Genomic DNA, 11193 nt, shown 5'->3' with positions numbered 1-11193 from the left:
TTAGAGTGCAAGAGTATAGTACAGAAACCTCCTGCTGCCCCGTCTGCGGGCGGGCGCAGAGACTTCGCTGCGCAGGGCAGCAGTCATGCAGTTTACGGTGTCAGTACAAAACGTTTTGTTACAGTCCGGGAAGCCTGAGGACGAATAGAGATGAGGCAGCCAATGCACTAACACAAGCGAAGCCCAAATAAAAAGAGTACCAGATGCAAGGATGGAGAAGTGTTGGGCTGGCACAGGAGCTGGAAACAAGCGCAAAAAAGAAAACGGAGAGCAAACATTCGATGTCTGTAGCAGTAATGCATCAAAGGGAAACCTGTACCTCACAATTAATGACTCCTGAGCCACTTTTTATTACCTATATCCATATTACCTTGCTAACTCAAAGAAGGCCATGCATTTATTAGAGGAAGAAAAAATGGTCTTTTCTTTTGGTGTTAAGAACCCCCATTTCCTTCCTGTCACCTGCCTCCTGAACAGTGTCATTCACCTTACACACACAGCCAGCACCCCCTGTGCCCTGCACACTTTGTCTTGAAGACCATGACTTTCTGTACAACACCAATACAGAAGTGGTCCTGCCTGGGCTGCAAAAGCAAGTCCTGTTGTTTTCCCAGAGTATGGCAATAGGATTTGTGGGTGCAACCCAGGGCTTTCACCATTTTCAGAAAGGATGTTTTGTTTAAAAATAAATGGAACTGTGACAAAGCTCTAGTTTCAGAAAATTTGAAAGAATTAGTGGGTGCACTGTGCAATCTTTATTACTGTTCCTCAGCCAAGCATCTCAGCAGCCTGTTCAGTAAGCCTTGCCACAGCTATATGGTCTGGCTTGTCTACAAACAAGGATTCATAGCAAAATATTTTGTGGGGGCATAGAAGAGGGAGGGAGGGAAGAAAGGAGTGAAGGAGACAAAACCTCATTCTCATTTAGTTCAAAGCTGGACAATGATGTAACAGAAGTGAAAATTCTTTGGGATTAGGGAACTCCACACAGCTGCTCTGCAAAGGGATTAGGTGTTAAGATAGTTATGCTTAGACAACAAGAACACCAGCTTTTATCCTAATCAGTACTTTGCACATTACATTTTTAAAGAATAGTTCAAACATTGGTTCTATTCACTGCAAACTGCATGGTCTCGGCAAACCTTCCTCCCTCCACCATCCCTTCCTGTGGAAGCAGCATGCCAAGACAATTGTTTGGGGAGGGGAGAGGAAGAGAGACTGACCTCTAGGATATATCATGAGGAGGGCACAGAGAGGCTGCTGCTGGGTGCAGAGTAAGGAATGAAATCAAGAGACAGTGGCTGGAGCAAGGCCAGTTCTATCTCTATAGCTCCAGCCTCGAGGAGAGCCAGAACAGAAAAAGCAGGAACATAAGGAGCCATGGCTATGGAGATCTCTTGCACAGCCAGCAGCTGCTCACAGACCTGCCCTGCTCCCTGACTCCAACCATCTCTCCACAAGCCTGCCCTACCCTCAGCTGCTTCTGCTGTAACACTCCATGGCCAGCAGCTCCTCGCAGTGCATTCCCTTGTTCCCTGAGGATAGATCCCACACCAGGGATGGAAGGGAGGAAGGAAAAAGCCTCTCAGTTTGAAATCTTCTGCTGTGTACAACAAGCATGGCCATAGGATTAGCTACTATGACAGCTACTCCTTGTTTAAAGTAATACATCAGTCTTGATAGAATCTATGAGCCCAATTACACCTGCTGCAAATACCTGGGTCACATGTCTCAGGTACATAAAAGAGGCTCCAGCAGAAGAGTTAGCTTATTCTGACACGCAGGAATTTAGCACTTTCCCCCCCCTCCAGTTTAATCTTTATCAAGTGACATTGCATAAGAACAATACAGGGATGCATCAAAGGCAACACTTCCAAATACATCGTAGAAGAGAATCCCATGAGTTCCCCACAGAGGTGAAAATTTCTTCAGATGAGACAACAGCTGCACCTTACTGGCTGCAAACAACAAGCTCCTGGTGCAAGTGACACAGATATCTGTGAAATCCTAATATATGGCCTGCTTCCTTTAGCAAACAGGCAAGAGTCAGCATTTAAGTAACCTTTTTCATGTTAACCCCTACTAAGATGAACTAGGTTTTCATATTTTTATTTTAGTGTATATTTTACATTAGAAAAGAGAATGTTAATAAAAAAGCTCCACATGCTCCTAACAATCAATTTTCTGTAAGTTCCCACCAGCATCAATACTAATATACAAATAAATTAATTTTGCTAGTTAATTTTCTGCCTGGCTTGGTGCAGGCTCTGCACAATCAGTGCACCTGTATTCAAGTGCTTGTCCACATTGCCAACACGTGCCAGGGAGTGTGTTGTACATAATCTTTCCTCTTCATAATGTAGTGGTGTTTAGTCTCACTTTAATGAATAAGATCAATTTTTCTCAGCCATGCTACCCAGCAGGCACAAATAATCTTTATCAGGCTGCATGGCACTCTTATAACATGGATTCTTTCACTCTGCAAAAGCCCCAAGCCTTGATTAACAACTGTATGCTACTACTCCCTCATCACTCACTTTGGCAATACAACATCCTCCCCACAAAAACAAGTAAAGAAAAAATCTACATGGAAGACCTAAATTCATCAAATGCAGAATCTGATTTCTCTCAATTTCTCTCAAACTCAAGCATATCCCCCAATGTTAACCTGGTCTGTCCCCTACAATTCCTCTGTTTGCTTTTGTTTGTGTAGCTGGATTTTGCACAGCTGATTTACAAGAAAAAGAGATGTCACATGTGATCATACTGAATTATGGCCACTGCTGACACTGTCAGGCCAGACACAGCAGTAGCCACCCTTAACACCAGCCACTCTCCTCATGCAATGCCAATGCTGCAACGCCCTGGTTAAAGGAGCATCAGAAAATCTAGCTGAGATATTTTTTAACCTCCTTCAGTGACTAGGAGGATTTTTGGGTCAGAGGAAGGGAGAAGGAAAGGGGGAAAAGCCCATTCAATTTACAAGCAGATTAAGGAAAAACACTCCACTGCCAATTTATTTTTAAAAAGGGTTTTGTGTTATTCTAAGGTTTGTCTGTATAATTGTACAACCGTTGAAAATTACATAAACTGTAATGATCTAACACTATTAACAGCCATTCAGAAAAAAACTCCCTCCCCTTCTGAAACCATCAAGGGCAGGAGGGAAATGGCCCAGGAAATATGCCAATCTGAGCTCTGGCCTCTAGCCTGGCAGAAACAGAAACAGAAAGATAAGAGAACAAACTGGACTAAGAGGTGGTGTTTGCATGTGTCTGACTTGCAAGGGGAGGGGTGGCTTTGTCCTTGGCCGTGTTCTCCCAGAGGCAGTGCCTGCTTATCCCAGTGAAGCTACCATCACTTCACTCGCTGCTCTCACCCCTGCACTGTCACTTCTTCCTCTCTTATGTGTCATGGAAGTCTTTCAGCAGGGTCCTCCGTCTCTGCTCTGCTATGTGCATCTGATTCTCTAAGTCCTGGTAAAAGAGAAGGTACAAACTGTTAGCATAAAATCTCTGGAAAAGACCTAATTTTCCTTAGGGGGACATGAAACTCCAGCTTGAGAAGCACCAAACCATCACACACTTCATGCACACTCTGGATTACAAGATCCCAAATCCTCTTCCTTTCTATGTGGGCTCCCTCTGCAGTTACCCAGCATCTGCTCTGTCTAAAATGCTACACACTTAAGAAACCTGCTTTTCACCAGAAGGCTGCATGCAGTCTCCTCCAGAGCTCTATGGGACTTGTTTCATTTTGCAGGAATCCCTGAAGCCCTCCCTCCTCTCCCACAAGGCAGTGAGCACTCTGTTTCTACATCATCTGCTGGCTAAAGATGGTTTCTGGATCTAGTTTCTCAGAACCCTCACTTGACAGCTTTAGTGCCCCTGCAGAAGTGTTAAGCCCAACAAACAAAATCTGGCCAACAAGCTCAAGCAAGCAGAACACTCACCCCTCTGTCATAGCTGTCTGCTCGCTCCACCTTCCATGAGAGATTTTCAATTTCAGCTTCCAGCTGGGCTTGCTGGTATTCAAACTGCAAAGAGCAAAATAAGAGACATCAACAAGAAACTGGTTTAGTGGAGCAGTTTCATTACACTTGAGGAGCAGACAAATGTGTTCTACTGACAGCAGTGCTGGCAGAGCAGGTTTGTGTTTCCTCCTTATCCACCTTCACCTAGATGGGATCACCCCTTCTGGGCATTTCTTGTGTAAGCACTCCCCAACCTGCATCACTCAAAATTAACCCAATCAGCCTAAAAACACTCCACGTGACAAATATATCCTAATTCAGCTTATTTTGCCATAAACAGGTCACAAGATGCTCTCATAAGTAGCTCTGCAGGCAGAGTGAAGGGATTGTTAACCACTGCTGGGAGCAGCAACTTGTTCCACAGGCACAGTCAGATCCAGAAGAGAACATCTATTGACAGCCTTAGAGAACACACGATGCCATGAAGAAAGATTCTATAACAGGTTTTACAGGACAGCTGAGTCAAAGAAAAAACTCTCAACTGAATTTAAGGTTATTTTTGTACTTTTTCAGCCCATGAGATGCACCAAGCCAGCAAGGAACTTATAGCAGGAATAAAAAGAAAAGCTACAAAAGCTACACCCTGATCCAAGGAAAAGCTCTCCTCCAGCAGCTCTTCACAGGAAATATGGCCCACAGCATTGTGATAATCTTACCAAGAAATAAATGCACACTTCCAGCCTCAAAACATTCTGGATAAATGGCTTGTTAGTGAAAGTGCAGTGAAGTCCCCTGGGAAAATAATGTAATGTATAAGAGGACAGAGCTGCTGGTCAACTTGAAGTGAAGAAGAAAGGTGCAAACCCACCGATTTATCCTGTCCTTACCTCAAACTCAGGACTAATATTTCAGACACTGTCTAGCTCTGGAATTCAACCCAGCATGCTGCCAGCTATACCCCAAAAAGTTACCAGCAAAAAAGGAGCAGAACATCTTACCAGCTTCTTTCTGGGACCAGACTCCATGTAGTAGGCATATGGATATGTGTACTGCAGGGTGTAACGACACTGTCCAAGAGTGGGAGGAAGAGAGAGAGAAAAAGACAGGAGTCTCAGTCTTGGAAGTCAGCACAGTCATATTTATGCAATCACTGCAGGCTAAGAAGCTACCTCCTGACAACTGGAGACTTCCTGGTAGAATTTCCTATATCTTCCTTGGAAAAACTTGTGCAGGTCTGTGTATTGTGGAGTAGGACTTCACAGAGGTCACTTCTAGATGATTTTTCGTTTGTTTGTGTCCTACACCAGAAGTACTGTCCCACATAACCACAACTCTTAAATTTCCTTCCTTACTTGGTGTTATGAATTTAGCATTCTGGCATGTATTGTCTTTGCTGTGCCAAACAAGAGACAATTACCCACCTTTGCAAGTAGCTTTGCAGCATTCTGTAGATATTGCCAATCTATCCATGTTCCCAAGTTGTTCATAACTCTTTCTTGGATTTTCTCCTGGATTCGTTGGTATGTCTGTGCCTCCAGCTGTAAGCTTTTATTGTGATTCTCCCACTGCAAGAGGTGGGGAGACAGGGAAAGGAAAAAAACCAGCATGAGAACAGAGTACTACTGCTGTAAAAGCACAAGCTCTAGCAAGCAGAAATTGGAGTGGGGCAGGAGTCCAGCAAGGCAAGACATGCTGTGGAAAAGAATGGCAAGGCAGCACCTCCAGTAGCAAGTGGTGGAGGCTGTAGAAAACAGACTGACAGCAGCAAGAACTGGGAGTAAATCCAGCTCCCTGAGTGGGAATGCCCTCTGATCACACAGTGACCTTGTGTCTAACAAGGGGGAAAGTCATGGCGATTCCTCTACTTAAAGGATTTCTATAGGAAGGTCAAGAGATTAAATTAACATTTGACATGGGCTCAGTGAACTCCAGTATCCATGTGCACATTGTAAACATGGCTATTTCCCAAAGCCTGTTGGTCTGGAGAGCCAGGAATGAAGGCATTTATTTTATAACAGCACTTGGCTCATGCTATGAAGAATAAACTAATTTTACTGGGGAAACTGAGCAGCAGTATTTAACCTCTACCACATTCTCTTCTAGAGATATTGCTGTAGAGTTGCTCTGCATGGCCAGGTGCATGGAGCCTGCTGTGTGGACAGACATGCTCTGATGGCAACTTTTAAAAATGTGATTACATGAAATTTTAGTGAAAAACTTTGTTACAGCCAATGGAGCTTTGAACATGGTACAATTTATTTTGTTTTTATCTGTGTAAAGACGTAGTGCAAGGAACAGAAGTTCCTCAGTCCTGAGAGGAAATGATTGGAGCAATATCTATCTACTGCAGCAGCACTCAGCCTGCAGGTATATGTCTGCATAGTACAGTGGCACACAGGCAATACTGATTTTCTCTAGCACAAGGGAATATAGGAGTGAATACAAATTGCTTTGGGTGTGACATCACCAGATTGGATGGGACTTTCAGGGCAGGATTTTGAGTGAAAAACAACGGGGCCTGAAAATTCTGCACAGATTCTCTTTGGGCAGTTTCTTGCATGGAGATTGCTGGCAATGACCTTTGCACCAGGCAGGGAGCATTAAAAGGCTACAGCAGCTCTGGCCAAGGAGATGTCTCCTACCCTCTCAAAATAGAACAAGTACTTCTTAAGGGCCTCCCTGGCCTGTGCTTGCTGACTCTGGTTTACAATATCAGGATTCTCTTTGTACCGACTGCATTCGTAGTACTCGCTGCCGTGAGTCTTCCAATCTCCCAGACACATCCAGCAGAAGTCTGCAGAAAACAGTAAAAAAACCACTGTGATGCACAGAAAAAAACCTCTGAGAAAGAAAAGCTTCAGGAGACAGAGCCCGTCTGTGTTCAAATATTTCTGCTAAGCCAAGAAACACACACATTTTGTATCATCTTGCAAAACAGAACTCAACAGTAAACCAAAAATACCAGCCTGTCTTGAAGATTTTACTTGCACAGCCTGTCATTCAACTATGGAAAGTAAATCTTGAAGTTCTGCATCCTGTACACCAAAACCAGTGGGCAGAACTGCACTTGCACCCTGCACATACTGTCACTCTGGGTTAGAGAAGAGGCTGCCAATCTCTTTTGTGAGTTGCACCCTCCCCACCATGGGCACAGTGCCCCATGCAAACCTCAGTCTGAATAAAACACAAACAATCTCATCCAAAAGTGAACTATGTAATGCAAAAGAAAATCTGCCCTCAGCTCTCTCCAGGAGGGAACAACCCAGGTAACATCAGATGTCAGTGGCTTATGACAATTCAAGTTAGAAGCTGCTGAAATAGGAAGAAGGCAGAGTAAAGAGAGCAATAGTAAAAGTAGAAAAATGTGGCAATTTTCTGATTTCAGAGCGAGGCTCTGAGTGCTCTGCTGCAAAGGAAAAAAGATGGAGATTAAGTTGCTACAATAAGAATCCCTTCTGTGTTACATGAGACTGAAATCTGTAATTCCCAAGTTCATCAGTCTTCTCAAGTGCTAAATCACCATGGTATCTTGGCACTTGGCTGCTCCCCTTATCACAGAGCTCCATCAAAGCACATCCAGTGCTGCTGAGAATCCCAAAAGCAAAGGAAATGAGAGGACAGTCATCTTTAATCACCTTCCCAATAAGGTTCTGCTATTACAATAGTTTCTAGTGGTATATTTAACTCAGAGGGCTGAATACAGCTATCTCACTCCAAGGCAACAGAAATTAATTCTGCCATGAAAAGGTAAGTGCAAGAACAGGCTGTCATTTTGTAGGGCCACACAATGGGCCAGAGACACTCAGGCTGCCAATTGCACAGGAGTGGACTGAGAAGTTCAACACCTGCTGTTAAACATAATTCATAATTCCTGCAGTTTCATATGAGTTGAAGCTCATTACTTCCATCACTAAGCAGAAGGACTTAAGCTGATCTGAGTAAACGGTTACGTTAGACAATATTTTCAGCTGATTACAAATACAATTATATGGAAAGCTCTCCTGTGAGATGGATTCCACTGTTAATATTCTGGAGACTTCTCTATCCAATAGACATGTCAGGGGCAAAAGCCAAACCAGCACTGTAGAACTCAACTGAGATCACAGCCAGTGGGAAAACAAAAGCTATCACACAGAAATCTGTAATTAATATCCTGTTCAATTTTTACTAGGGAGAAAATATTTCAGACACTGTGTTCAGAACTGTGTTCACAATTTGTCTTAATATCACAAAAAAAAAGAGAAGGGATCATCATCACTGACAAACATTGCAGAGAAAATAGCTTCCACACCAAACTTACCATGCTTGCATTTGGAACATTGCTGAAAAAGAAGAGACAAGAGGCATTTGGTTAGCAGAAAGTGTGGGAAAAAAATTCCACTTAGAACAAGGGAGGTTTGACGTGTTCATGGAATTACTCACCATGTGATTGCAGCCTCCGTTCTTTTCAATACAGATATTGCACTTGGGACACTGAGGAAACAGACACAATTGTTAGATCCAACTCTAGCAGCCTTCTGAAGAATGACAGCACTTGTGTGATTATTCCTCTCTGCCTTTTTTTCTTAAAAATATGCATTCATGTATGAGAAACATTATTATATGAGAATATTAGCATTTATACCCTGCTTCCCACCAGTTCCTGACAGCTCCACTTAAAATACACCAGAAAGGCAAAGTCAAGAAGTTGTACTGCAGCACTGGACTGTTTGCTTAAGAAAACAAATTTACTGTTGTTATTCCATGTAAAACTGAAGGTCTTGCTGAGTTACCACTCTGCAGTTACTCAGGCACAGGGACACAATTAGTTTGTGTATTTCAGTGTATCACAGCTACTTTGGCTGCAGGTAATTGTCACTCTTACTCTACCTTCAGCAGCCACTAACAAATGACATCTCAGCTACCTGCAGAGAATTTGCCTAACCACAGGAGAGCTGCACACACCCCCACTCCACAGATACCCTGGACTGTTCAGATATATTTTCTGGGCTGCATAGGTAAAAAGGAGGAAGTGAGTTTTGCTACTTCATATAAATTTTCATGTCAGGCAAAATGTATGCCAGGACAGTGCTCAAGAAAATAGAATCTTATTGCTACAAACAAGCATAGCAGAAACAATACCATCACCATGCTGACACCTTCTCTAGAGAAGGAAGGGAACTTGAAATCTCTGGTCCATCTAAGTACCCCCTTTCCAAACATAACTGAAGCTTGCAGCTAATCACCACTGTCACAACTGCCACTGACTGTGGCAGCACAAATGTAGCCAAGAACTATTCTGAAGGCCACAAAATGCCCAAAAGACATTAAAAGTTCCAACCTCGGACAGCTAATTTAGAGGCTAAAGAGAATATATTTATACAACGATTCTATAGTAGGTTGGCTAGCATGCACAGTATACAATACGATTTCTTTGTCTTGGGTCTAAACCTAGTAGAAGTACTCCAATGTCTCATTTACAGACTTCAACTACCCCATTCTGCAGTCTTTGCCAAATCAAGACACTTTCCCTCACCCTCCAGTTCACAGTACTGCACAAAGTTTTTCAGGCTTAAACACCATTGATGTCTTATTTGGTACTGACTTTGCACTTATGACAGCCTCTCCTTCCATTTTAAATACATCTCAACTGATCGTTTCAAAGTACCCACAATTTTTTTGCCTGTGGGAGGACAGCACACTTGGCAGTCAAAGACAGTCACACCAGGACTGGAATAAGGACCACCAGGTCCTTACTGCAGGAGGGCAGCTGAGCCTCCCACACAAAGCATTCCCAAGGCATTCAGTTGAGTTACATCACTGCCATAGGGATGTAATTAGCTCACACATGACAGTAGCTTCTGACAGAAGCTTCTTGACAGTCCCTAGGGAGCTGTGAGGATTTGTAGTCTGCAAAAAAGAACACAATGCTATGTGTATATAGAATTACATCCTGGTTTCCAGGCAGGGCTAGAGGACAAGAAATAACATGCAGGTGCCTCTCCTTACATCTTTAGTGTGAGCACTGATGTAGTTGGCTGTTTCAGAGTCATCTGCACACTTGGTGAGCCATTTCCGAATGGTAGCGCAGTCTGTGGGTGCATGGTACATCTGCCGACACTTAAAGCTTAAAAGTGGGGAGAAGAAAAGGAAAAAACCATATCAATTTCTACGGAAATGACTCAAGGATTGAGGTTTTCCTGACCAAAATCTGGGGGCTCAGTAAGGGATAGAAATGCTCTTGTGTGTTAGTAGAGTGTCAAGACCGAAACTGAACTCCAGTTCCCCCTTCTTGCGTAAAAGCCAGAGTGAGGATGGAAGTGAACCCAGGCCTGACAAATCACGTCTGAGGGCTGACGTGTCCCTTCTTAGAGCCCACCTATGTCTCCTCTAACATGACTGCAGAGTTTTGGGGTGGACCAGTCACTTATAAGTAGCCTGACTCCAGTAGCAGATATCAGGCACCTGTATTAGCGTGACTTGACAACCCCAGGTGAGTAAGGGCTATTTGCATGGAGATACCAGAAAGCTGGGTCTCTAAACTGGGAGTAAAATGTTTTTAATAAACTTAAAAACTCAACTCCAGCAGATAACAAGAAGTTATGATCCATGATTACTACTAGAATCTATATTAATCACTGTGTCTGTAGGAAAATTTTCAACCTAGACAAAATGTGAGAATGGTAGATTTGTAACCTCTTGGTTACTTAAGCTGTGTTCCCTAGTTGTCAGAACACCCAAGTTCCCAGGAGTTTAGGAAGCAAGGGGACATCTGACCACCTGCAGAAGTCAGATCACAAGTGTCCAATTACTCAGGCTAACTCAAGTTACAAACAACTCCAGCAAAGTATTTCAGATACTTCTACACACCAAAACTGTTGGCAAGCAAAAAGATTGGCTCTGAGGACAACATACACTTTCGCTGTGATCTGTAACCTTCTCTGTTTCTTACCAGAAGACCTCATTGCAACGATTGCACTGCACTCGCCGGGCTTTTGGCTCTTGTACCTGTATGACCATAGGGCAATCTGCGCCAGGGCACAGCTGCAGCTGGTAATGGCTCTGTGGACACAACAAAGGAGTAAGATCAGGAGTGGCTGCAGGAGACCATTATCTGTTCAACTTTAACCATTCCTATCCTCAAAAATATACAAAGAAGTTATTTTGTATTAAAAATTAGTGGAAAGTGTCACCAGGTCTTGCCTATCAGAGCAGATCCTGCATTTCCTGGTATGGAAGAG

The 11193-nt window shown here is 43.3% G+C and overlaps 1 protein-coding gene across 4 annotated transcripts in view; it reads right to left on the bottom strand.

The window, feature by feature from the left end:
* Positions 1-732: 732 nt before the first annotated feature.
* ARIH2 (ariadne RBR E3 ubiquitin protein ligase 2) overlaps positions 733-11193 on the bottom strand; it is a 35074-nt gene continuing 24613 nt past the window's right edge. For all 4 annotated transcript variants that reach the window (XM_021531049.4, XM_021531036.4, XM_085590378.1 and 1 more), the window contains 9 exons: positions 10905-11014; positions 9962-10079; positions 8396-8446; positions 8274-8295; positions 6616-6767; positions 5395-5538; positions 4972-5040; positions 3953-4036; positions 733-3476 (listed from right to left, as the gene is read on the bottom strand). In XM_021531049.4, the coding sequence (XP_021386724.1) occupies positions 3405-3476; positions 3953-4036; positions 4972-5040; positions 5395-5538; positions 6616-6767; positions 8274-8295; positions 8396-8446; positions 9962-10079; positions 10905-11014 (822 nt within the window). In that variant the 3' untranslated portion in view covers positions 733-3404. The remainder of the gene's footprint in view (positions 3477-3952; positions 4037-4971; positions 5041-5394; positions 5539-6615; positions 6768-8273; positions 8296-8395; positions 8447-9961; positions 10080-10904; positions 11015-11193) is intronic.

The sequence above is a fragment of the Lonchura striata genome, chromosome 12 (assembly GCF_050655825.1).
Source record: "Lonchura striata isolate lonStrDom1 chromosome 12, ASM5065582v1, whole genome shotgun sequence".
NCBI lineage: Eukaryota > Metazoa > Chordata > Aves > Passeriformes > Estrildidae > Lonchura > Lonchura striata.
The sequence above is the reverse complement of the archived record's forward strand: the minus strand, read 5'-3'. Positions and strand labels throughout refer to the sequence as shown.